Raw genomic sequence first — 27,723 nt, 5'->3', positions numbered from 1 at the left:
GAGAATACCCATGCTCAGGAGCTTACAGAGAAAATGGGCAGGGATCCACCCACCCAAGGGGTTTTCAGTGGCCCTTAGGGCTGGCTGATTGTTTCCTGGGGAATCCAGCAGACCTCAGAGAGTAGGCACAGGAAGCTATGGGGCTCAGTAGGGCTTCCCCAGCCTTGAGTCTGTCTCGAGATCACTCAGAAGCAGCAATGATGACTTCAAATACAAATGGCTTCCTCACCAGCCACTCTCCTGCTGTCATCCAACCCCGGGGCAATCTGGCCAGGTGCTCACTCCCAGAGCAATGGAAATGGAGCCCAAAGGCTCCAAGAGAGACACTGCTTCCTACTCCTTCAACTTTTCCAACTGACAAATCTTCTCAGGTAGGAGATCTGTTGTTTACCCTGAGAGAGGGCCCCCGTGCCAGCCCCGAGGACAAGCCTTTCACAGTCCCCTTGGTGGCAGCAGCCGCTGTCCTCCTGTTCCCAGATCTGCCATTCTGCTAACCTTCAGTTGCACAGAGATGGGAGAAGGTGGAAAAAGGGCCTTTTATAACCAAATTATCTTTGTGCATTCATCTGCCATTATGTTAATGCATCGTGAAGCCCGGCAGATGGTACAAAGTCAATTATGCTGGTGTTAAAACAGGAGAAATTGACCTTTTCAGGATTCACTTGGATTCCAGAGTAGAGTTTGCAAACTCAGGTTTCAGGGCTGGCATGTGGGCAAAGGCACACAGAACTTTGGAAGGAGAAAGGGATGGGCCAGGTGGTCAGTCCCAGGCCTGCCTGCCTTTTGCCGGAACCCACTCGTACCTGCACATTTTCTCAAAGAGCCCGGCATAGCCATCGCAGTTGGTCTTCTGGGTCCGCAGGATGTCAGTGGGCTTGAAGGCCTGGCGGTTCTTCTCTTGGGCAGCCTCAACATCGTACTCTGGAGGGCAGAGGAAGAGGCCATGAGGAATCAGGTCCTGGGATGCCGCCAAAGCTGGTGCAGAGGGGAGAGGGGTCCACTGCCTGTGGCATCGCCCTTACCCTTAGCTGTGCTTTCGGCAGCATTTTGGCTGGCTTCCCTCAGGCCTGGGAAAAAACACTGTGGGTGGATGGAACCAGGGACTCAGCCCCGGGGAGATTTGGGAAAAGTCACCTCTTTGTGCAGGTGGTGAGAGAAAGACCAACACCTGGCAGAGAGGCTGCCTGGCTCCTTAGGCCTTGGTCTGAGGAAGGGCTGGGACCAAGACAATGCCCAGGGTTGGGGGCCTCTGCCCACTTGTCCCCACCCTCATGTAGCTCTGCAGGCCATTCCAGTGAAGCTGCTCTCTGTCCCTGGTGCGGCCCCACAAGGCCGAGGCCTCACAAAGACCCACACGGGGCACACTGAGCTACCGTTGAAGCTTGCCCCAAATAGACAAGACCGCTCTCCCACAGCCCGTCACTTCACTAACAATAGAGCCTGAAGCCTGAGGTGAGGACCTCAGACAGGAATCATTGTGGTCACTGAGGACACAAAGGGACTGTGCACGTGTGTGTGTGTGTGTGTGTGTGTGTGTGTGTGTGTGTGTGTGTGTAAGAAAGAGAGAGAGAGAGAGAGAGAGCGCGAGAGAGCGCAGTAAACAAAGTCCTACCAAATGTTCTGTTTCTGATTCTGCTCTTAAGGCTGAGATTGATCTGCTGGGCTTGGGGTGGGAGCAGGTGGCCCCTCAGGCCCTACCGGTTAGATACCCTATGGATTCCAAGTGCATTTATCCTTTGAGCTGCATCCCTAACTGCTGCTTTGGGAAGACAAAGGAAAAGCCCAGTGGTAGCAGATCAGGAGAGACCCCTTGGTCATTATACAACAGGAAAAACACTGGAAGTTCACCCATCATCTGGTTCCTCCATCAACTGCTAAGGGCAGCATCCATTATTCCCTTAGCAACCACCTGTGGGGCTTGGCTTGACCTAGTCAGACTCCTGAGGCTGTCCTTTGAAGATGTGTGGGCAGCTGCACAGGCCCAGGCCCCCCGAGGTGGCTCTGAGAACCTGGAGACGGGGCTGAGAGCGGTGAGCAAGGTTGCCAGTGGAAACAAGGAGTAGGAAGAGGAGAGACCCTCCTCCTTCCTGCCACTGGTACTTTAAGCAACCTCTAGTGTTGAAATAACTTTTCAAACAGCTATGACTCCTCCCCAACTGCTGTTTTTTGTTTGTTTGTTTGCTTTTCCAAGATGACCTGCTGTCCGGGGTTCTCATCTCAGTCCAGGAAGCCAGGACTGAGGGAAGGTGGCCACTGGCTGTGGGCAGAGGGCCACATGGGACCCCTGCCCATGGACTCTTCATGAAGACTGTTTGCACATGATGAGTTTTACCCTCCTTGGTTAGTCTTAGGTTATTCAATCCAGCCATCAGGAAGCGTCTTTCCTCCACCTTCCATCTTGTTCCACACACTTTGGTGATTGAGTGGGTCTCAGAGATGCTCCCTGGGAACAGAGGACTGCAGGGAGTGGCATCAAAAGCTCCTAGAGCGAGCGGCAGCACGGGTGGTCCTACCTATGTGGTGGCATATCCAGATCCAGATTGCGCGGACCCTCTCCAGATCACTGCGGGCCTCCTGGAGCAGGTCATTCACCAGCTCGTCCAGGCCACTCTTGACAATCACCTGGGGAGTGGGAGGGGTGTGCTGTTTCAGGGCCTGGACGAGGGCCGTGGGACACTCAGCACTCTGCCACCTGCAGCCAGTGTTGCCTTTCCTCCAGGCAGAGAAGTAGGGGAGCGGCCCAGAGGGACAAAGGCTGGGCTGAGGGCAACCTTCGATGCGCGGCTAGATATGGTGGGTAGGGCTGACCGGCTAAATCACTGGCTCTAGAGCCACCATACCTTTTCTTTGCAGATCCCGGGGCTAGCCAAGTGGGTATCTGAGCAGCTGTAGCAGCCCCTAGTCATGGTCCAACTACCCACAGCAATCTACAGCAATCCCTATAAAATTACAATAGCTTTTTTTTTTTTTTTTGGTAGACATGGAAAAGAAGCCAATTCTAAAATTTATATGGAATTGCAAGGGGGCTGGAATAGCCAAAATAAATTTGGAAAAAGAGCAAAATTGGAGGACTCACATTTCCCAATTTGGTAACTTATAAGAAAGCTGTAGTAATCTAAATAGTGTGGTACTAGAATAAGGATCGTATAGACCAATGGAATAAAATTGAGAGTCCAGAAATAAATTCATAATACATCTATGGCTAACTGACTTTTGACAAGAGCGCCAAGTTCATCCAACAGGGGAATGATAGTCTATTTAACAAATGACACTGAACAACTGGATATCCAGATGCAAAAGAATGACGTTGGATCCCTACCTCATATCATATGCAAAGTAACTCGAAAAGAACCAATAATTAAACACAAGAACTTAAACTGTAAAACTCTTGGAAGAAAACAGAGGGATAAATCATCATGACTTTGAATCTGGCAATGAATTCTTAGATATGACACCGAAAGCATAAGGTACAAAAGAAAAAAAAGATTAATCGGTCTTCATAATAGTAATGAACCTCTGTGCATGAAAGGAAATTATTAAGAAAGTGAAAAGATAACTTACGGAACGGGAGAAAATATTTGCAAATCATATATCTGATGAGGTTAATATCCAGAATATATAAAGAACTCCTACAACTCAACAACAAAAAGACAACCCAATTTTAAAATGGGCAAAAGATTTGAACGTACATTTTCCCAAAGATATATAAATGGCCAATAAGCACATGAAGAGATGTTCAACATCATTAGGCACTAGAGAAATGCACATGGAAACCACCAACGAGATACTGCTTCATACTCACAAGGATGGCTATAGTTAAAAAGATAGACAATATATGTAGGCAAGATCGTGGAGATATTAGAACCTGGTACATTGCTGGTAGGAATAGAAAATGGTGCAGCTGCTGCGGAACACAGTTTGGTGGTTCCTCTAAAAGTTAAACATAGAATTACCACATGACCCAATAATTCCACTCCCAGGTAGAGATACAAAAGAACTGAAGACAGGTACTCAGATACTTGTTCACAAATGTTCATGGCAACATTATTCACGACAGCCAAAAGGTAGAAACAACCCAAGTGTTATCACAGGTGAATGAGTAAACAAAATGTGATAGATCCATACACTGAAATGTTATTCATCCATTAAAAGAAATGAAGTTCTGATTCATGTTACAACATGGATGAACCTTGAAAACATGATGCTAAGGGAAATAAGTTAGACCAAAAAAGAAAACATATTGGATGACTCCACTTATGTGAAATATCTAGAATAGGCAAATTCAGAGAGACGGTGAATAAATTCGAGGTTGCCAGGGGCTGGGGGAAGGGAGGCTGGGGAGTTATGGCTGAATGGTATAGAGCTTCCAATTTTGGAAATAGATGGTGGTGGCTGTACAACATTATTAACGTAATAATGTCACTGAGTTGTACAATTAAAAATGATTAAAATGGCACATTGCATGTTATATATATATATTTTAAAAGGGAACAAATTAGGTTTTCTTGCAGGGACCCTCAGGAGGAAATTGGGTTGGAGCTGCAACAAAGGCAGCCTTGACTGTATTCAGTCATTCTAGAGCAGCGGGGGCAGCTGGGTGCTCGGTTCCAGAGTATGCCCTGACCTGTCGTCTCCTGGAACCATTCCATTCCTCACACTGGAACCCCGGGAGCTACTCTGACCACAAAGAGACCTCTGGCCCCTCTGCTGTCTCCCACTTACCCTGCCATTTCCTGCCTCTTTTTCTTCCATGTCCAGCTCCAACTCCACTGTCTTTGCCTTTGTCCCCCTCCTGGGGCCTAGAACAGTGCCCATCATGTTGCAGGCCCACACTATGGCCTGGCTGACCCCTGACGTAACTGCAGACTTCAGCCAGCTGGGCCTGGCTGGCTCCAGTTATCCACTGCTCTGTGGTATGTCTCTGGCTTCAGCTGGGCTCCTGGCACTGGCTCTCTAAGCCTGGTCAGCAGCCTGTCCCATCCCCTCTGTTGGCCATTACCACATACCACACCCTCCGCAGACTGTGGATACCGCCCCCGTCCCCCCTACTTCCCTTCCCTCATCTCACAGGTGACCTGGCCTTAGACTCCACGAGGCCCAGGCAGGACTTCCTTCCAATGAGCCCTCCTTCCTGCTCCCATCCTTTCTCTCTCCCTCCTGCTCAGTCAGCCTCTCTGTCGGCCTTGGGTCCAGGCCTCCTGCCTTTGTAGAGCCTGCGTCCCTCAGGCAGGGCCCTCGCTCACCTGTGTCCTCACCTCCTCCCTTCGTGTCCTTGCTGTCCCATCCCCTCCTGTCTGCTGTGTCTCAACAAAATGGTCCCGAGTCTCTTTCTCAGGATGGCCCGCATCCAGCCTCCCCTGCTTTGTCAGGCTTCTGTGGGATCTTCTCTTCACTCTTTCCTCTGGCTTGAGGTGGCTCCGGGCCCATCTGATGCTCCACCTTGCCCTCCCCAAGACGACACCCACACTATGGCTTCGGCTCTCAGCTTAATCTGTTGGCTCCCAAGTCAGTGTTTCTGGCCCAGGCCTCTCCAGGCTGGATACCTCCAGGGTTGGCTATCCAGTCGCCCAGTGGTCATCTCCACTGGATGTACCACAGGTACTATACGGCCCATCGCCCCCCTGAACAAACTCATCACCCTGGAGACTTGCTCCTTTTCCCTTGCTCCTCAGGTGAGGAGCTGCCCTGCCTTTCCTCCATTGCTCAGCCCACACCTGAGAGCTCCTTTCCCCATCTTCCACCTTGCTCCACACTCTGGGGATCGTGTCCTTCCCCTCTGCCCTCAGCTCAGTGTTGGCTTCTGCTCCCCTCTGTTCTCAGCATCCCCTGCTTAATCCAGGTCAGGCCTCCTCCTGCCGGGTTAGCTGGGTGACGTCCTACTGCCGCTCCTCCCTCAGATCTGACTTTCTTGGTCCATGCTCCTCTCCATCCATGCACCACGAGGCTCCTGCCTGGCTCCCATGACCCCAGCATGCCCCTAACGCCTCAGCTCTTATAGCTGCCCCTCTCCACCCCCACCCCAGATGTGCCTAAGCCCAGAGGTGTGAGACCTTGGCAGCCCACGTGCTTTAGGAGTGAGCACGGCTGTAGTTGTGGTGCCGGCCATCTGCATCTCTGAGCTTCCCCCATCCTCGTGCTCCCTTCCTTTCTGGGCTGGTGCTGGCATGGATTGGCAGTGCAAGGCCCAAATGGTCAGGGGGAGGTGGGATGGGGCTGGCCAGAGAGGCCTGCCAGTGGGGTGGCTGCAGAGTGTGCAGCCTGGGGCAGGAGTGTCAGCATTGTGCGTTAGGGGTTGGGGGATGGAACAGCCTCGGTCCTCAGCAGGGCCTGCTGCCCTGGGCCTCTGGTCCCCACCCATTCTCTGTGAAAAGGCACTCTGGGCCACCCATTCAAGGGACTCCTTCCTGGGGAGAGGCCGTGCTATCCTGGCTTGGGAAACTCCAAGCTACCTTGTGGGGCCCCCTAGGCAGAGAGGCCGGCTCTCCTACCTGTGAGGCATAGGTGTCCAGTTTCTCAAACTGTTGCAGGTCCAGGGGCATGGATTTCAGGCTGGACCGATCCCAGGGGTAGGCTGGAAACACAGGGAGGCTAGGTCAGCTGCTGTAACCTGCTGACGTGGGCTGCCTGGCTCAGGCCTCCCTGTCTTTTTGAGGAGCTGTGACTTCCTGACCTTCAACATGATTCCCAGAGCCTGAAACTCTGCTCCCAAGAGCTATATCTCCTGGCAGGGTTCTCTGGTCGAATTGGTTTGGGGACCATGGCAACTCCTCCAGTCCTCTTGGAGACTCACAGGGAACATAAACTTATTTGCAGACCCTATGAAACCGGCAATAAAGAAACTGGTTTCACCTCAATTAACTCAGCAGTCCCCAGACAGATCGATGATGAAATCCCCTTCTCCCTGCCATTTAGTTTTCTGCAGATTTGCTGCTAACTTGTCCAGGATGAGTGCTCTGTGGAAAGCGTCCAGGTGATGCTGCTAACCCCTGACGGACTAAAGGAGGGAGGCTTGGCGCCAAGGTCATGGTGTCGGGGATAGAGGTACTGCAGAGCATTCTGGGTGTGGAAAGAGGGAGTGGTGGAGTCAGGCCACCTCGGCCTCTGCAGGGGAGGTGGGTTTGGCACCCAGATAGGCCTTCTCCCTTGCCCCTAGTCAGCTGGAGATTAGAGCACCCCAAGAAAACCAAGTGTTCTGATGGGAGGCTGCTGAGGGAGGCTGCCTCCCAGAACCACTCATCTATGTCCAGCCATTCTCATAGGAAGCCTGGACACAGGACAGGCTCAATCAGCTGCTGAAGGGCTAATTGACCAGTGGTCAGACCTACCGATGGATGAGCAGCAAAGCCCTGTCCCAACCCAGAAAAGAGCCTGGGCTCTGGCAGCATCCTTGTTATCCAAGCCCCTCTGAGCCAAGCTGGCCCAAATCAGGCAAGGTGGGTGGGAGGACGGGGAGGGGGTGAGAGGAGGATGGGGCCAATGGGCATTGATTCCCTGACTCAGACGGACTCATCCACCTCTCGGCTTGTCATTTCAGGAGCCTCCGAGTGGTGGGTGAGTGAGGGGTGCTGGTGGGGCCCCAGGGTGCAGCAGCAAGCCTAGGACGAGTAGAGGGATGTGGGAAAATGCCTAGTGGGGCTGCACAAGGCCTGGGTTCTAGTTGTGGCCCAACCGCCACCTCATGAGGGGTGCTGGGCCTCAGGCACATGTGTGTGGGACGCTGGGGAGAGTGAATGAGGTGGTGGATCATGCTGTAAGGCTGGTGTGACTCTGCTCCCTGGAGGGTGCAGAACGGAAGTCTTCTGCAGGCAAGTGCAGGAGCAGGGGTACGAAGCCTCTGTGCTCAGCACATTTGCCCATACATCCCCCAAGGGCTGTGAGAGTCCCATACCTTGGTGCTAGAGACCCAAGAAATGGACCCTCTCTGGGCCAGGAGAGGACAAGGTGCCGTGCCAGCTGGTTAGCGGCTAGTCAGGTGTAGCCATCAGAAGCAGGCCGCACAGGTCCTTCTGCATTTCCTCACTGCCCCAGAGTCCATTCCTGGTGGGAACCAGGCCTCTTCCTTCTCAGCCCCAGGCTAGATTTGGCACCTTCCCCAAGGCCACCTCATGCTGTCCCTTGCTCCCTGCTGCCACACTGCAGCAGCCCCTGGGGGGGTTAGTCCCTTTGGTTGGAAGCCTCTGATTGGGTTTTTGCCATGTCACGTGCTCTGACACATCCGGAATCTGAGGAATTTTCCTCTTCTAAGAGGGGACAGGGAATGTGGGGGGCTGGCAGGCTATGCAAACTCTACCATGACGCATTTTTCCTTCATTTTTCTTCTCCTTCTACAATGGCTAAGACATCTCCTGAAAGTCACACACCCCAAAATCCTTCTGTCCTCCACAATCTTACATTAGAGCTCCCTTGAAGCCTAGCACCATTGTGGCCACCCCTTGGGTGCTGAGGCTGGGACTTCTTGTCTCCTATTACTTAGGTCACTATCAGTCCCTACCCTGTGTGGTCCAAGTACAGCCCTGGCCGAGCCAGTCCCTCAGAAGGGCATGAGGACACAGCAGCAAGCCCTGCTGAGCTTCCCTACTTCTCAGCGCCCTCTCCCTCATGGAATCGGGCTCCTGCCATTCTCTGACAAGAGGCATCAGAGTGAGCTAAGTGAGTATGAAGGGGACTTGACACATCAAACAATTTCTTCTCGGTACAGCTCTGCAAATGAGGCCTCCCTGCCCCCATTTAGAAGAAAGATGGCATTTCTAAAATGGGACTGAAAGCTCTATTACTAGTTTTACTCTTTCTTGGTTCCATTTTACAACATCTGAACATTAAAAATACCCATAATGATTTATGTCTCATTAAATTTACCTTCTGAGTAGATTATATAAGATCCAAATATAATTTTTCACAAATACATTTAAAATATCAGTGGCATTAACTAAACTATTCTAATTGCAAAGCAAAAACAATGAGAAGTGCCAAGCTGTAGCAAACCTTAGATGCCATCTGGTCTACTAACGGAGAAACTGAGGCCTAGAGGAGGAGAGTGAGGAAAAAAAGCAAGATTTGAACCCAGGTCATCTATCGTCCCATTCAGGGTTTCTTCCCTGCCTCACTCTGCTTATTCGCATATCTCCTACCTTATATCTGTACTTCATTTAAAGTTAATGCAACTCTGGATTCTAGTTCTGATGTTTCCCATGATGGGCAGCCTTGTTATTGGCAAGGTTTCTGCTTTAGCTTTGGGAATACATCTAGTATGTGAGCTTTTAATTTCTCCCCCTGTGTCCATAGCAGATATTGCTAATCAATCACGATACTCCTCTCCCTTGTACCCAGAGGTAGCCTCATATTCTTAGCACAGTGCCCCAGAAGCCATTTCCAATTGACTAGAGATCCCCCATGAGGCTAAACCAATTCCCCATCTCACAGAACAGCTCCTAAGAAGACCCTGCAACTTACCATGGGCATCTTTTCCTCCAGGCTGCCGGGGTCTTGGGTTTCCATTTTTATCACCGTGTAAACCTACAATATTCCAAAGGTCAGAGTAAAGACACTTCAGAAGCAATAAAAATGCAAGCACAGATGATTCTCTGTGTGGTGGTCCTTGCTTCTACCCCACTCTCCTCACAGCCTTCTTGCTCCCATCTCCTGGACTTCTTGCTGCTGGAATTGCCCTGGACTTCCTGGTAGGGCAGAGGGAAGACTGGGAACCAGGGACAAATGACAAGAAAGATATGTGCAGTCTGTGAGCAGAGGTAATGTTTCCTCTGACAGCAACACTTGGGATTATTCAGTGGGTCCATCTGGAGCCTTCTGTCTAGCCCTCCTCTGCCTTCTCCTGTCATCTTGGAACATAGCTGGGGGTGCTGAGGACACCAGTGAATTCACACCAGATAACAGGACAAGAACTGTCCATGGACAGACATGAAAGTGGAGTGAGTGAGGGAAAGGTGGTCTATATATAGGAGCTGAAACCCAGAAAGCTCAAGTAATTATTAAATTATTCCTGGGGAAGTTTCAAGGGCAACCAAATCCTATAAATCCAGGATGGTTAAGGCAAAATGGTTGCCAGTAATTATTAGACTCCATGGGCAATGAGAGAGAAACCCCTCCTGCTGATCTGAAACGAGGTCAGGAAGATGTGGGACCCTGATGGAACCAGGAGGAGCTGGGGCATGGGATACCAAGGCAGGCTGTTTCATGCCCTTGAAGCCCATGGTAGACCGTAAATATAACAACGGAAGGTTGCAAATGTATGTAGACCATTCTGAGAAACAGTTGGCCTTTTCTTTCTTGTACCTACATTTTGTTTTTATCTACATTCTTTGGTAGGGTAATAGGGGTTCGAAATAGCAGGTAATATTTATTGTGTACTCACTGTGCCTGGCTTATGCTTTACATTGACTCTTTCATTTAACTTCACGTCGATCCTATGAGGGACAGTGAATTATTTCCCTCCCTTCATAGATGAAAAAAATAAATCCAGAGGAGAATTAAGCCACTCGTCTGCGATCACAGGGCCGAGATCTGAATCTGGCCATTTGACTCTTGGGGCCTGTCTCCTCCTGCCCTCTTGAGACCTTAACTGCTGAGGGCTGCAGGGCCAGGCAGCCATTGAGGGCCTGCTTTGGCCTACTGAGTGGACACAGAGAGAATCTGAGCCTTGGCTGTTTGCAGCCTCTGTTCCTTGGCTTGCATTGGCCCAGGCCCTTGTTTAGCTATGAGATGGAGAGATGGACCCAGAAGGGAGCGGACCCAGAAGGGAGTGGAAGAAATATCACAGGCCTGGGCCTGGGCCTGTGTGGCCTGCACTGAAGGCAGCCAGGTAGGGTAAGAGTGCAAGCCTCAGTAAGACCTGGGTTCTGACCTTCTTCTTAGCTAGTCATGTAGGCAGTTATTTTACCTTTCTGAGTCTCACTTTGCTGACCTGAAAGTGTGAATAATCCTGGTATATGTTAAAGGGTTAAAAAGTTAATGAATGTAAAGAACTTAGCACTGTGAATGCTAGTTTTTAGGCAGTCAACAAATGGCATCTAAAACCAACAATGATTTTGTGATGAAATTCATCTTTAGCTAAATGCCTTGTGTTACCCACACCTAATTTCAGACACTTCAGTATAATGGTTATTGGGTATAGAGAAGAAAGAGAATCCTCAGCAGGAAGCTGTCATGCCTTGCCTTTTACCAGTGTGTAAGTCCAGGTCACTCCTCTCCTTACTCCTCTCCAGAAGCCCAGGCTGGGCTCTGAACTATTACGTTGCCTTCAATCCTCCCTGCCAGCCCTCCACACATAAGCATCCCTGTATGTACGTACATTTAGAGAACTTCTTGAGCAGCTGGGGCATGGCGTCTCGAGGGTGGACCTCCACAGTTAGCTGTGTCCCTGTAAAGGAATTGGAGGTGAGATTCTCAGCCTGACGCTACTAGGAAAGAATGCAATGTCTCATGACAAATGTTTGAACAACAAAACACAATTAGTTTTAGAGCTTTCTTTTGAATACACAAGTAATTCATGTTTAAAAAAAAAAAGAAAGGAAAAAAGCAGACAGTTTCCAGATTCAGGCAAGACTGATAAGCATATTCTACCTTGTTTTGCCCACTGACTGCAACTATAAAACTTGGGAAAAAATGCACGGATAACTAACTATTTGAGGACCCTGTAAAGTAAATGACAGAAAGTAAATTGGGGAAGAAGATTAGAATTTAAAGAATTTAAAGATTAGAAATTGGCAGCGAGTTTATCATTCCCCTCCCACTTTGGTATTACCTGGCTGGACTCAAAGGCAGCCCCAAACCCAGAAGTGCATAATTAATGTAGAGAAAAAGTGCTCCAAGAGAAGCCCTTTCTTACGGCCTGTGGAGTGAGAGAAAGAACCTTTAAGAGTCAGAGAGAGTGCAGGAAATCTCTGATTTTATTTATTCCTTTTTTCTGTTATCTCCCTGCTCAGCCCCCAAGAAATTTTGTCAGTAGTAGTGCAGAGTGATGTTGGTGGACAGGCAGGCACCTAAGTCTTTGAGGGAGGGCACCAGAAAAGCCATGATCCCCAAGAGCACGGGGACAAATCCCCATTGTTTTTCTCTGTTCTCCATTGGTTGGCTCCAGAAGCAGACACAGCTGTGAGAAGTGCCTGGTTGAGTGGGGGAAACTAAAGCCCCAGGTTTTGGCCAGAGGATTGGGTTGTGAAGAGTAAAGAGCTCCAGAAAACAAATCTGTAAAGTTATGAACAAACTCCTGTGGTCACTTCTGCATAGATGGACCTCATCTATGTCGTGCATGCATGGATCTCATCCTAAACATCACAGTCTTTGAGAACTAAACTATGGGGTAGACCAATGCCTAGACTGGCTACTGGGTGGTGCATGTGCAAGACAGATCTGTTTAGCATTACAGAGGCTACAATCCAAAATTACTCAGCATAGAAAGACCCAGGAAAATCTCAATATGAAAAGGAAAAGTTAATCAATAGATACTAACCTCATGATGACACAGATTTTGGAATTATCAGAAAAAGACTTTAAAACAACTATGATAACCATGCTTTAAAAAGTGAGAGCAAACAGCTTGAGATAAATGAAATTATACAAAGTATCAACAAAAAACATTAGAAAATATAAGAAAAAAACATGGAAATTTTAGAACTGAAAAATATAGAAGTTTAAAAAATTTCCTGGATATGCTTGATAGCAGAATGGAGATGACAGATGAAAGATTCAGTAAACTTGAAGGTAGATTAATAGAAATTATCCAATGTAAACAACTGAGAGAAAAATTGGACAGAGTCTCACTGAACTGTGAGACAATACCTAAAGGTATAACATTCATGTCATTGAAATCTGGGAAGGAGAGGAGAAATAGTGTGGTACAGAAAAAATATTTAAAGAAATAGTCAATAAGATTGATAAACCACTAACCAGATGGACCAAAAAAAAAAAAAATAGAAAAGGTAAGACACAAATCAAAAATCAAGACACCAATATCAGGAATGTAATGGGTGATATAAGTTCTGTAATTTAGATGGCGTAGACTAATTCTTTGAAAGCTACAATCAAAATTCATTAAAGTAGTAGATAACCTGAACGTTCCTATATCTGTTTTTAAAATTAAATTTTTAATTCAAAACCTTCCAAAAATAAACAAATATCTGACAAACATTTAAAAAGAAATAACACCAATTGTCTACAACCTCCTTCAGAAAACAGAAGAGTAGTGAATACTTCATATCCATTTTATGAGGTCAGCATTAATCTGACACCAAAACCAGACAAAGACTGTATAAGAAAAGAACGCTTACAGACCAACATTCCTTAGAAACGCAAAACTCCTCAATAAAATATTAGAAAATTAAATACAGCAATATAGTAAAAGAATAATATAACACAATTGAGTATGGTTTATTTTAGGAATGCAAGGCTGGTTCAATATTCAACAACCAATGAATGTAATTCTCCATATTAACCGGCCAAAGAAAAAAAAATCACATGATAATATCAATTGATGCAATAAAGGCATTTGACAAAATTGAACATTTATTCATAATAAAATCTTGTAACAAACTAGAAATGGAAGGAAAATTTCTTAATCTGAAAAAGGGAATCTACCAAAATTCTATAGCTAATAGCATATTTAATGGTGAAAATTGAATTCTTTCCCTCTGAGACTGGGAACAAGGCATGGATCTCCAGTCATTGCTCCTAATAAAAATCGTACTGGGAATACTACCCATGCAATTAAAGAAGGGGGAAAAAAGTCAACTAGAATAGAAAGAAAGAAATAATATCCTTATTCACAGATAACATGGTTGTCTACACAGAAAATCCCAAGGAATCTACAATAAAGTTCCTAGAACTAATAAGTAAGTTTAACATGGTCATAGGATACAAGATCAACAATCCCAAATTAATTATATTTATATTGCAATAAATGATTGAAAGTTGAATTTAGAAATTGCTATTTCTCATAGCTCTCAAAACTGAAATACTTAAATATAAATCTAAAAAAAGTGCAGAAACTGTATCCTGAAAATTACAAAATATGATCAAACTAATTTTAAAAAGACTTAAATAAGTAGAGGAGACATGCCATGTTCGAAAATTGGAAGACTCAATATTACTGAGTTGCCAATCTCCCTAAATTGATCTATAGATTTAATGCAATTTCAAACTCCTTGGGGGAATTTTATAGATTGTAAAAAAGGCAAGGTGATTCTAAAATTTAGATGATACTAGCTACTAGAGTAGTCAAATCAATTTTGAAAACAAAAATTTGGAGGACTCCAACTATCTGTTTTTAAGATGTGCTACTATAAAGCTACAGTAATCACAATAATGTGATATTGGCAAAGGGGTAGATACATAGACCAACAGAGTATAATAAAGAGTTAAGAAATAGACCCACACAAATCTGGCAACTTAATTTTTTACAAAAGTGTAAAGACAATCCAACTATAAAGTAGGTAAAAGAACAGATGTTTCACCAAAAGAAAGATGGCAAATAGCACATGAAAAGATGTTCAAAATGATTAACCATTAGAATGAAAAATAAGCCACAATGGGATGTCATACTTATTAGAAGAACAATAATAAAAACTAGTGCTAATACTATATGCTGACAAGGTTGTGGAGAAACTGGATTTTTTTGTACATTGCTACTGGTATTATAAAATGGTACAGCCACTCTGAAAAATACTTAGGCAGTTTCTTATAAAACAAAACATATAGTTAACATATGACCCAACTATTACACTCTTGGACTCTTATCCTGAGAGATAAAAACTTATGTTCGCACAAAAACCTATACACAAATGTTTATAGAGCTATATTAATAATTACCCCAAATTGGAAACAACCTAAATGTACTTCAGTAGGTGAATGGATAAACGCCCCATAGTACATCCATATCAAGAAATACTTTTCATCAATACAAAGAAACTCTTAGGAATAATGAGAGGCTGTGACTACAAAGAGTCTGTGCAGGAGAATTTTGGGGGTAAGAGAACTAACTGCTCTGTATTCTGATTGTGATGATAGTTATATAAATCTATGCATGTATGAAAACTCATAGTACTCTACACCAGAAAATTCTATTTTACTGTAAGTTAATTTAAAATAGAATAAAATTTTTTTTAAAAACCCAACGGAATAAAAAAGCCCAAGCAGAATTAAAACAAAAACTTGGATGATACAGAAAAATATAAAATAGAAATTGAAAATCCAAAATAGGATTACAGTAAACATGCTTTTGTAACCTATTTTCATCATTTAATACGTCAGTGAATGTAGCCACATGTCATCATTTTACCTGGCTACATAGTACTCTATTCTATTGGTGGTTTATAATCCATATAAGTAATCCTTTTTTGGTTGGATAATTACCTTTTCTGAAATGTTTTGCTATTATAAATGGTAATGCAGTAAACATTGTGATACACACCTCTTTAGATACTTTTCAAATCAGTCACTTTGAATAAATTCTTAAATATAGATCAAAGGATATGGATATTTTTAAGGCTTTTGTTCGATATTGGCAAAATTATCTCATGAATAATTTTAGCAATATATGATTATACCTACAAAGCAAGAGAATGTCCACTTTGCTCATTCGTACTGTGTTTGATTGCAAAATTGGCCACAGTACTTCGTGCTTCCTCTCAATGAGAAGCATTTTGTTCTGTCCATTGAATTTGGGCTGGCCTTATGACTTGATTTGGCCATTGGGCATGTGGTAGGAGTGATGTTGTGCAAGCTGTGAGCCTAAGCTTCAAGAGTGTTTGCAGCTTCCAGTTTCATTCTTGGGATTCCAGCCACAATTACCATGTGAGTGAGTCCAGGCTAGCTTCCTGGAGGATGAGAGACCACATGGAGCAAAACAGAGCCATCTCAGGTGAAGCCACCCTAGACCAGTTGGTCTCCACCCAACTCTCTAGCTGACTGCAACACATGAGCAAGTCCAGCCAAGGCCCATGATCAGCTGGGTGTGGCTCAGAAAAGAACACCCAGCCAACCTGTAGACTTGTGAGCTGATAAATGCTTATTGTTTTAAGCCATTGAGTTTTTGAGTGGTTTGTAATGTAAAAATAGATAACTAATACCCTCACTGACATTTGATTTTTATTAATTCTTTAAACTTTTGTCAAAGAATATGCCATCTTGTTTGGGAATATTTTAGTGTAATGTTATTAATATATTTATTTGCCATTTTAAATTCTTATTTTATGACTTGCCTATTTTCCTATTGATGTATTATTTTTTTCCTTATTGATTTGTAAGAGCTCTTTTTATTAACCCTTTGCCTACTAAACATGTTGCAATTATTTTTCAAAGACTTTCTCGTGCAGCTCATAAACTTGCTCTGCATGCCAAAGAGAGTAATTCCCAAACAATTTAAAAAGATACAGTGGGGTTTCTGAGCCATTACTTCGAATGGGTTAACATTCATTTTGAGTGTAGTTTCTAGCACATTCACTGTCAAATAAAATCTGCCTGTGGCTTTATAACTAAGACATTAAGCATTTCTAAGAGTTCAAAGCATAATTCAGCTTTGGTTTTCGGATAGAATCTGGCGCCATCACCATCGGCAGCAAAGACTTCCTATGTGTCTTCCCATGATGCATGAGGCCTGGGTCTATTCTCCTTGTCTCCCCACTTTCCACCTGAAATTCCCTGAGGGGTATTTGGTAGCAAGATGTCTTGCAAAAAAAGAAATTGAGAACTATGCCCACTCTCTCCTATTTTGTACACACAATACACAATGATCTGAGAAGACCTGAAGCAAAGAAGTCTATCTGACTCAGTACTATATTGTCAAACACAATTTGGAAAATGCTTGACTGGAACAGTCTCCAGTAACTTAGAGATGCTGGAAAACTGAACGACTTGTTGGTTTATGGTTCAACAACCAACAATCTCTTCTCTGAACATCTAACGTCCAGGTACTTCCAACTACTCTCAATTCATCCATGTCTGTTTGTCAAAAATGAGGGAGCTGAAAAATAAAATACTGTTAAAGCCTTTCCAAGGGTGGATGTTGAGGTAGTCTCACATGCTCAATGGAGCCCTGGCGTGGAACCCCAGCCATCAATGTTTCTAATTCCTTTTCTCTTTCCTGCGTCCCCTCTTCTCTTTCCCCTCTTGGACAGGGGCCAATGTCCAACATCCTCCTGAGTCCCACGTCCTGGTTCTCCAACAAAGGGCGGCTGCTGGCTGGCACTCCCTTGAGAAAAACAGCAAAGCTCCTGGCCTCCCTGATCTGTGTGGGAGTGGGATCCCCACTCTCACTCACAGGGTGTAAGGGTACTTCTGGGAGGCTTCTCTGCTCCAGGAACTGGGCCTGGGCCTGGGCCTGCCATCCGCAGGTGAGCAGCACTCACATTACAGCCCCACGCTTTCTTAACATGTAAAGTGGTAAGAGTTTGCCGACTATAGCATTCCTGTATCAAAGAAAACTCTTAATTTAAGGAAAAATATTAATCCAACCAATCTCCAATGATAAAAGAGTGGAACATCATTTGGAGCAAAATTTAAAATAAGATCTAAATCCTAAGTGCAGTCAGATACCGTTCACTAATCTTAACCAAATCAAAGGAAGCACTTCCTGGGAGTTTAGGTCACCTGCTGTTTCTCTGAGGGCACTGGTACCCCGTTCTACCAGTCGTCACCCAAATAATATTTCTGAAGCTGCAGTTTTGACTGTCTAAGTGAAAGTGTATTAGTGATTATTCTCTGCTACCCCTAAGAAGTGACTCTCAGGCTATTTTCCCAGACACCATTGGCACTGCTTCCTTTTCCCTATCCTCTCAGAAGTGAGATGCAGCAGGCAAGCCCAACACGTCCGTGTACTGCCTCTTACCCAGTCTGGAGACTTCTCCCACTTGACAGCTTCTCTCCAGGTCTCTCAGGTTTGAATCAGGATCTGTCTAAAGGCCTAATGTGCTCAGAATACCTAGTACAGAGATGGCAAACAGATTTTGTGTTGTTCATTAACTCTGACTGATTGGAAGTGGCTGCCTAGAGCACTGATCAATTAGCAAAGACTGTCATGCATGTGTATGTATAAATGTGAGTCTGTGTGTGTGTGTGTGTAGGGAATGAGGGATTCATGTCAGGTACCTGCCATCATTGACTCTAGGTGTTCATTAACTCTTTCCATAACTGGCTGCCACATTTACATCCTAGATTCTTTGCCTCGGAATATTTTCCTGTGGTAGCTGAGCACCAGGAAACCTTAGCTAAAGCATTTGTAAATTTAAAAACACTCTTAGATGCTGTCTAGGTTTTTGCTCAGGGTGAGTAGTCAGCTTTAATGTAGGGCATGATGAGCTCAGACGTCCCAGGAAAAGCATGTAAGATGGCGACAGGACAGTCCAGCCCTGGAGAACGCTCACTGGGTACTGCCAGACATGGTATGAAAGCCCCATTCAGCAGCCCTAGTTATGAGATGACGACTGAATGCGCCAGAGCTCAGGGCTGAGACCCTTGGGAAACTGGCTGTGGTGTGCGGTGAAGGGCATCTCTTGTGGCCCTAACTGACTCAGCTTTCACTGGGGTCTTGAAAACACAGGGCTATTCACAATTCCTTCTGCAGAGTGGAGCTACACAGGGATGTCCTAGGTTTGGAAATGTGGCAATTTGACCTACTGCACGTGTGATTAAAGAAGGCGCAGAGTATCTGCATGGGGATAAGGATGGATGACGATGACCTGGAAGGATGGAAGTCTCAACAGAAAACTGACTCCTCAGGTATAACTTTCGAGGCCTGAAGGCCAGGGAACACTCTCCTCTCATTCGACCCACATGCCCATTACAGATTCTTTTGAAGCTCCGTTCCTTGTGAAGATCCAAGATTCCAATGACCTTTTGTCACCTATTGTATCAAATCTACCACTGGATGACAAGGTGAGGAGGCGAACCATTCTGAGTGACAAGTTCTGATCGAAATCTTGGATTCCTGGTCCAGCGGGGAGGTATGAGAGCTGTTATACCCAACAGCCCTTTATGGAAGGGGGCGGGGCGGTGTATGGTGGAGTAGTTAAGCCCGCTGGCTTTAGAAGTGCAGACATGGGCCTAACTTCCAGACCTGGTGTGTGGCAGCTGTGTAACTTCAGGCAAATTACTAAAACCTCTCCGGTCCCAGTTTCCCCATCTGTAAAATGGGAGGATAACCTGCACAGAAGGTGGTTGTGGGGTCAAATGAGGTAAGCCACAAAAGAGGTTTAGGACCTAGAATGGCCCATACGAAGTGTTCCCCTTGGGGCACTGCCGTTATTGATATAAAGCTGCTCTGGAGCTGGTGTGGGTCACAGAACTGAACTCATGAGTTTTGCAGCTCCCTGGATGAGTAGGAAGGTGGTACAGGAAATAATGATTTCCTTGGTCACTATTAGCAGGTATGTGTTTGCTTGGCACTGGCACCAACCTCAACAAGGTCAAATCCGAATGCTTCACCTTCTTTCCCCAAAATGCTCCTCCTATATCTCCCCCATCGCCGTCCTCAATCTTAAACCTTGGTTTTTCCCTCTTACATCCCAAATGCACACCATGGGAAAACCTCTCTTGCCTGGTTTACCACGCTGCCAACTAAGGAGTCTTCTTGCATCCATACTTGACCACTTCTGTTTACTCTCATATTTAAAACCATCTAGTAGTTTCCAATCACACTCAGGTTAGAAGCCAGCATGGTCTTCAAGATCTGCCTTGTGTCATCTCTGACTCATCTCTGCTACCCCTAGCTTGACCACGCCCCTCCAGCCACAGTGACCTTCTTTCAGCTCCCTGAACTTGCCAGGCAAGCTCCTGCCTCAGACCCTCAGGCCCTCAGGCCCTGTGCTCCCTCTGCTGGAAGCCCTTTCCCAGATGCCCATATGGTTTATTCCTTTTCCTCCTCCCTTAGGCAAATGTCACTTTCTCAGGGAGGCCTTTCTCAACTATTCTATTTTAAATTGTCCCCTGTGGTAGGCTGCATAATGGCCCTTAAAGATAGCCATGCCCTAATTCCAGGAACCTGTGAATGTTACTTAATATACCAAAGGGGACTTTGCAGATGTGATTAAGTTAAGGATCTGGAGATAGGAAGATTAGCCCGGATTATCTGGGCGGAAACAGAGGCAGAGGGAGATTTAACTACTTATGTGGAGAGAAGGCAATGTGACAGTGGAAGCAGAGATCGGAGTGATGCAGCTACAAGTCAAGGAGTATCAGTAGCCTCTAGGCACAAGAAGAGAGAGGTATGGAACAGATTTTCTCCATGAGCTTCCAAAAGGAAACTGCCTTGCCAACATTTTGACTTCAGCCCGGTGAGACTGATTTGAAAGTTGGGGTTTCTGGAACTATCTAAGAGAGTAAACTTGTGTTAAGTCACCGAGTTTGTGATAATTTGTTATAGCAGCCATAGGAAACTAATATACACCCATGTGCATACATACTCACTCCCTATTCTCCTTCCTGCCTTATTTTCTCCTCCAGATTTAGCTGACATCCTATAATTTACTTGTTAGGTTCATCTGTCTCCCTACCTAGGCTGTCAGCACCACAGGAACAGGAGGCCTTATCTGTTTTGTTCTCTAATGGATCCCCACCGCTGGCATCAGGAACTGCTTTTTGCGGAATGAATGGGCCAATATCAGTGTGAACTCTGCCCCAAAGAAGGGAGGCCCCATCGTCGCTGTGACTCAGGTTCTTTCAGGACATCGCCGGGCCAGCCCATCCCAATCTACACAGGGGTCCCTCCTTCTCATAGGACGCCAAGGCTGCCCTCCTTCCTGCCTCTCTAGAAGCCTGGGATGCTGAGGGGTGGTGAGTGGCGCACATGAATGGTGCATGTGAGCTGGGGTGTGCTGTGCAGCTCTGGTGACCGGCAGCCCCCATCTGCCTGCAACACAGGGGAGGCAGTGCTGCGTGGAGGTCTGGCCTGAGCGCCCTGCTCAGGGACTGTAGCATCCCCAGCCTCAGCTTTCTCATGTGTTAACTGGAATAACACCATGACCTCATCCAAGGGTATGGCCACAACTAAGTGAAATAAGTGGTCGATAATCCTCTCTCATTTTAGTGAGATTGTGTTTATTCTTATTTGGTGGCCAGCTGTGTACTGCTTCTATTTCAGAGAAGCAGAGGGGCCTGGGCTTGTCCTTGTGGTGCTCAGCGTAGGTGGCAGGTTGCATGCAGCCCACTGAGTGGCCCTGGGGCCTGTCTTGGATCTATTGTCCCAGGAATTTTGGCCTAAAGGGATACTGACCCAGAACTCGAGGAGAGCCAGCTGCCTTGTGCTGGTAACCATGCTGACAGGCTCTTCTTAAACCTGTTTCAGAGAGCAGTTCCCCAAGGCTCCAAAACCTCCAGGGCCTCCAGATACTCCTGCTCATAGAGAGCTACCCCTGTTCCCTGGATGCCATCAGATGATCTCCTTACGGGTTAGGACAATAGTGCTGAGAGCACTGGTGGTGAAATCTTAGGGCCTAGCCTTTGGGAGCCCTCAGACACCAGGCTCTGGGTCTTTAATGTGGAGCAGAAAACCGAGCAGGAGTGGAGGGCCCGGTCCCCAGCCACAGCAGTGGAGCTCTCCTGCTCCACGCAAGCCGCAGGGGGAGACTGGTTTCCAGGGGGCTGTGGAAGCAGAGCTGCGTGAAGGTTAACAGCTGAGGCCTTGTGGTGGTTGTGGGAGGGTCAACTGCCCAGTTCTGAATCTTGCTGGTCATTTGATCATGGACACATGACAATCTTTCCAAGCCTCAGTTTATTCATCTGTAAAATGAGGATACCAGGAGTACCAATCACATAGGATTGTTGTGAAGTTTAATTTACATGAGAACAATCATGTAAATGGCGTGGCAGAATGCCTGGCACATGGTTAGTGCTCAATAAATGTTATATATTGTGATATATATAGCATTTATTATATATAACAACGAAGATGAGGATGATGACACCAGTGGGTTCTGTTGCCTAAAGACTTTATTTCTCATCCCACGACACCATGCAGCCTCTCCCTGCTTCCCATGGAATGTGAGAAGAGGGAAAGGAAGCTCCAACATCCGTGGGGCAGAGAAGACCCTGCTCCCCATAAGTCTGTGCTCTGCAGTCGGCTGTCTCTGGCAAACAGGAGCCAGAGGCTAGTTGCGAATCCCTTACCTTGGTTGTCATAGGAAGTGATGACCTGAGTCTGCTGAGGGTGCTGCTTCTCCGCCAGGTGTCCTATTTAAGAAAGACAGAGAGACCTGCAGTGACCACTGGGATCACAGCAGAATTTCCCCCGGCAGGCTGCAAGAAAGGCAGGCTGATGGGGCCCGAGCTCATCCCAGGCCTGGCTTTAACATATGCACACTCGTGTGCATAACCCACAGCACGCACACACAGGACTTAGCACAGTTATACCCGAACGCAGAGGACGCTGACTGGGAGCCCTCTGCACACACCCTCATGCCTCTCTGCAGGTGTCAGCACAGGCTGGGTTTCTTCACAAGAAGCCAGGGACACCTCCATGGTTAAGTAACCACAACTCTGGACTTTGGTGTCACCAGGCACAATCCCGAAAGTGCATGGGTATGCTTGACATTCCTACCTTTGTGTGAAGTGGCCTGAGAGGTTCTTGTCCTGATTTTATAGCCGAGAGGTCCACAGTTTGGACTGGTAACTTTTTGCCAGATCCTGCAGTCAGGAAGGGTCAGAACTAGGACTTGAACCCCTAGTCTCCTGACACCTAGTTCTGCCTCTTGCCTCCGTCTGAGAAGAATGAGGGCAGCCTACCTCCTGCTTCCAGCCTAGGACTTGGGGTAACTTGCAGTTTGGTTCAGTTTTACATTTGCAGGGCACCCACTATATGAAAACTCTCTCCACCAATTAGAGATATGTACATCCCTGGGACACAGAGCTTCCCTGAGCCTGGTGGGGTCAGGCCGTTGTGTAGAGATGCCCCATTCCTACTGTAGGCCATGAGCAGGAAACTACGGGCTTAGCTGCCCCTCCTACCAGAAATACCACCTTTCCTACATCTCTCCCTGTACAACTGCTGCAATGAGCTGGTCTTGCTGAGGTTACCCTTGAATCTCTGCTTCAGAGGAGTGGGAAGGTGGGGTTGGGAAGAGCCAGGTCTGTGGCAGCTGGAGGGTTCCTCACTGCTACCACCCTGGCCAGTCATCTTCTCCGTGGCCTTCCATTGGTCTGCAGAAAGGCTGCCAGGCCTGTCACTGTAAGTGCTCACTGGGACCAGTGCCTGGGCCTGGAAACAAGCAAGCCTCTAGGGCATGGGACTGACCAGGTTCCATTTGGATGACATCTCTTGTATACCGTACCAGATGTGCTATTCAGTGCTTCCCATGCCTGGGGCCAAGCAGGAGCCAGTCATGGTGGGTGAGTGGGACACTGAGCTGGGCTGGGCTTTCTATCCATCTGGCTGGGTCTTGCCCTGGAGAAATCTGCCTGCTCCAGCCTTCTCCTATGAGCAGGCCAACCAGGACCCTTAGACCCTGGACTGTGATAGGTTGTTTGGCTGAGGTTCCAGGTCCACAGGAGCTCCACCCAGGGTGATGAGGTACTCTGAGTTGGAGCTCCAGGCCAGACGCAGGCTAGGACAGGGAGGCCACCTCCTGTGGGCACAGCTGGCTGCATTTCTGCTCTGCTGGCCGAGGGAGGAAATAGGATATGGGAAGGGAATCCTCAAGGAGGGCAATTAGCTGGCATAGCTGTTGTGGGGTATTTATAGTCAGGGCTGCACAATTGGTTTCCCTGTAGCTGTGGGGCGTCAGTCGCTGTGCTGCTAGGCAGACTTCAGCCAGGAACAAGGAAAGCAGCCAATCACAGCAGGGGAAACCCATTGCTGGACAAGCTGGGGGCAGGGCGGCTCAGCCCAAACACCAGCTGTTTGGAAAAGTTTGGAGCACTTCGGGCTCCCCCCGCCCCCACCCCCGGCCTCCTGCACACCCCCAGCCCAAGAAGTGCACAGGGCAGCAAGAGGGGGCACATGTGCCCTTTTGGATCAACCCCATGTTCAGCCACGTTTGTGCACACTCCACCAGCACAAGCCATCAGCTGCTTCCTTCTCAGATGAACATGCCATCCAGTTTCCAGGGCTGAGCGGCCTGCTGGTTACCAGGGCCGGTGTCCTGAGCACTAGCAAGGCAAGTATGTACCCACAATCTTGCCATCAGAAAACGCAGACAGAAGCTATAATTTTAATTTCTGCATGAATATAAGTGTGCCATTTGAAAAAGAAATAAAATTTTACTTTAAATTACATATATTGGTGGAGTGTTGGAACCGTTATCTTTTCCGAGTTCAAAGCCTCTATGGAGCCTCTCTCCACCCCTGCATTTACCTGAAACTCTCGGTTTTTGCAAAAACTATTTTAATCATCCCCTTTAATGACTGACACATTATACTAAGACCCACTTCATGCCTTTTAGGAGAGTCTTGTAACAGTTACTGGGTCCCTTGGTGTTTTGTTGTATTTTTCCATTAAACTTCCTCCAAACCAGGAACCCCGCAGATGGTGAAAAGAGGATGCATTCAGTATATTTCAATCCTCTGCTGATGGAACAGCATGCCCGACAAGACATAGATGGCTTTCAGACAGCTCAGGCAAGGTAAGGGCCTGCAACAAACGAGGATGGTACATCTCTTCCCTCCCACTGCAGCCCCGTTCGTTGCCCGCTTACTCACTCACACACTGGCCTGGCCGGGAACACGTGCCTGCATGGGCTGCTCTGCGTTTCTGTGACTGACATGTCTCTGGAGATATGATTCTTATCTTAATTTTGATGAGCTTGAAGCATAGTTTTACTAATTTTGGTGTCTGCTTCAGGAGAGCTAGAGCATGTGTATAGCAGGGTTAAGGAAGCTATCTCACCCATGCATGTCTGTCAGTTGGAACTCCGAGGGGTGGTCCCTGGGGCAGTGTATCTTGAGGATAACTCATCCGCACGCACAGGGTAGGGAATACAGGCAAGCTCTTCACTTCCAGGATATTGACACACAACTTCAGTGTCTGTCATTATGATTACAATCATTTTAATGTAGCCCTATGAGGGCAGGGGTTCTTGACTGTATTGGCCACTGTTTCATCCTAACAGTTAGAACCTTGCCTGGCACAAAGTGAGCACTATTGACCTTTATTGAGGTAATAGAGGAATGAATTTACTTTTAGAACTCCAACCTTCCCTTTCGTTACTGTCAGAAGAATGTTCAGTCTTGCTCAATTGTGGCCCTGTTTCCCTATTTGTGGAGAGTCACGGAAGGTGGTTCCTTTACACTGGCATCTGATGAATCAGTCATCTGATCTGGAGTCTGACTGAGCCCCCTATTGGGGCTCTGTGAGAGGAGATATGATCCTTCTTAGAATTTTCACATGCCCACAGTGCAGTTACGAGGATGTTTGTTCCTGGAGGCTGGGCTAATGGATCCCTGAATGGCACAGAATAAGGCCTAGTATAGCTGGTCCTTGCATAGAATTCTCAGATCTTGAGACTGCAGGGTGACAGGCAGCTGGTACCAGAGAAGAGATTTTGGAAGCTGACTTCTCTCAGATTTTATTGTATTCTGGGTTCCAGGCCAGCAGGGAGCCATTAGCATCTCCCAGGCCTCAAGTGATACTGGCCCAAGGCAAGCTGTTGTCCTCTCTGTTCAGAAAAATCTTCAAAGGATGGATGACCTGCATGACAGGACAGCCCCATTTCTGTGGGAACACACCCAAACCTCACTATCCCAAATGATGCCAGTCTTCCCTGAGGCTCACCGAGAGAACAAGTGGGTGCTCAAGCTTATGGTACTGCCCTTTCTTCAGCCTCCAGGAAATCGGGGTACCTGATGGCAGGGAAAACTTTCCATGCGCACAGTTGCCACGGAGGCCTGGCTGAGCCACGAGCAGCCACTCCCAGAGTGGTTAGATGTCTAGAGCCAGTGTTCAACAAGTGGAACCCAATGCTTCCAGTCATTTCTCAAAGTGATGAATTCCAGAGATTAGAAAATACAATTAAAACAGAGAATTTACCATACAGGTCATTTCATTCTAATTTCTGCCATTTCTGGATTCCATTTCCAATGGCTTGGAGTCCTGTGAAATGACAAGGACTGGAGTGAGGTTCTCTGTGGTGGAGAGACCAAGGCCCAGCGAGTGATGTGCCAGTTGCAAACGTATCTGGATTAACATGGGTGGTGTAACTTGGTTCTCCTGGTTGCTGAGGGAGGCTGTCCATGAATGAGATGCACTTGGGAGCATCAATGCAACCCTCGCCGTTTAAAAACATCAAAAAAAAAAAAGCATTAAAACAGTAGTTTTCAATAGGGGTGGGCTTGGCTATCAGGATCACCTAGGGAGAATTTTCACAATACAGATACTCATTTTTTACTACCACGTCTCCACCACATAAATATGGAAGCATTATTGTAGAAAACGTTTGCCATCCATCTTGGTGCCTATTTCTGTGTGTGCCATTTGATGGGAGGGTGTAGGGTAGGGGTGGGCAAAGACTGCCTTTCCTTGTGGAAACCAAAAGTGAAAGTTGCCTGCTCTCCGAGCCTCCCTTGCAGCTACAGTGTGGACATGTGTGGGTGGGGCATGGCTAGTCAGCGGCACCTGTGTCCAATTCCATCTCAGGAGCTGGTGAGGCAACAGGAAAAAGAAGAGAAGTGCTTTCTCTCTCTCTTTCTGGTGCTGGCTGGAAGTGGTGGCTGTGAGGTCAAGCTCCTGGCAGAGAACTGGCGTACGTTCTGGCAGTGGGAGCAACTGCAGTAGAATCAAGTTCCTGGTGTGAAAGGAGCACCTAGTGCTCCGCGGTGGCAGCGGAGTTTTCCTCACCAAACCAGCTTGCTGAGCAGCTTATGGTGCTGTTCATGAAAGCTCAGCCTTGATCCTGCTTCTCCAGCGCTTTCAACCAGTCCAGGCCCCCCAGTCCCTCTTTTCTGCAGGGCCCTCCACAGTCTGGAACTTACCACGTGGAACCCTCAATGACTCGCTTGTGGAGTGGAATAAAGTTATCACATTAACTTTGGGGATAAACCCAAGACTTCAAAACTCTTTCAGACTTGGTGCAGGCAGCTTTATGCAGCCTCCTCCACAGCCAAGGGACTACCTGAGACAAGCTGAGAGCCTCCAGGAATACTTTTGAGAAGCACTGTTCCAAGGGAATGAATGGGATAATGCTAGGGCCCCAGAGAAAAGGGGAGAGAGCACCTGTTGGCCTTGCAGCCCAAACCTCCTGGTGCACATGCTCCTTGCCTCCTGTCCCTCTGACTCTTTTCTGCCACAAGGACACAGCAGAAAGCCACCTGGTCACATCTTCACTCTGTCTTCTGCATGGTGACAGTTACTGAGCTCAGGCTCTCCTTCGCAGAGCTGAGGATCTGGAGTGGGGAGGAGACAGGAGGAGACACCTGGAAGTGGGCATGGACACGTTTTGGATCTTGTGCACCAAGAGGCCTCGGAACGAGCTTGTCTTGCTCAGCATTTCCCCGCCTTGGGCTGTGTGGGCACCTGTAAGCCGGCTCTTAGCAGGTCTCAGAGGCTGCACACTCTCCCGTTTCTCTTTCTTGAGAAAATATTTGGAGAAAAGTATCAGCAGAAAAACCTTAGCAAGCAGGGTCTTCTTTCCCTAAGTTATGGTCATGTGTGTGGAGTACGTCGATCTGGAGTCGTATAGTGTCTGTGGTAGGTGTCAGACACCTCCCGGAGCAGTCCTGATCCCTGGCATTTCCAGGCTTCTCTGTGTTCTTCACCTTTTCTAGTGACAGAGCCCTTAGAAGAGATGTGAT

At 47.1% G+C, this 27,723-nt stretch overlaps 1 protein-coding gene across 1 annotated transcript in view; it reads right to left on the bottom strand.

Annotated features, from left to right (window-relative positions):
• The window catches only part of KY (kyphoscoliosis peptidase), a 47,455-nt gene that overhangs the window by 15,690 nt on the left and 4,042 nt on the right, over nucleotides 1-27,723 (bottom strand). The window contains exons 5-10 of the mRNA XM_036219542.1: nucleotides 22,111-22,173; nucleotides 11,306-11,374; nucleotides 9,451-9,513; nucleotides 6,489-6,571; nucleotides 2,514-2,622; nucleotides 804-921 (exon numbers count right to left, since the gene is read on the bottom strand). Of these exons, the coding sequence (XP_036075435.1) occupies nucleotides 804-921; nucleotides 2,514-2,622; nucleotides 6,489-6,571; nucleotides 9,451-9,513; nucleotides 11,306-11,374; nucleotides 22,111-22,173 (505 nt within the window). The remainder of the gene's footprint in view (nucleotides 1-803; nucleotides 922-2,513; nucleotides 2,623-6,488; nucleotides 6,572-9,450; nucleotides 9,514-11,305; nucleotides 11,375-22,110; nucleotides 22,174-27,723) is intronic.

The sequence above is a fragment of the Rousettus aegyptiacus genome, unplaced genomic scaffold (assembly GCF_014176215.1).
Source record: "Rousettus aegyptiacus isolate mRouAeg1 unplaced genomic scaffold, mRouAeg1.p scaffold_m13_p_4, whole genome shotgun sequence".
In the NCBI taxonomy this organism is placed as follows: Eukaryota; Metazoa; Chordata; class Mammalia; order Chiroptera; family Pteropodidae; genus Rousettus; species Rousettus aegyptiacus.
Note: the sequence above shows the minus strand (reverse complement) of the source record. Positions and strands in the feature narration are given on the sequence as shown.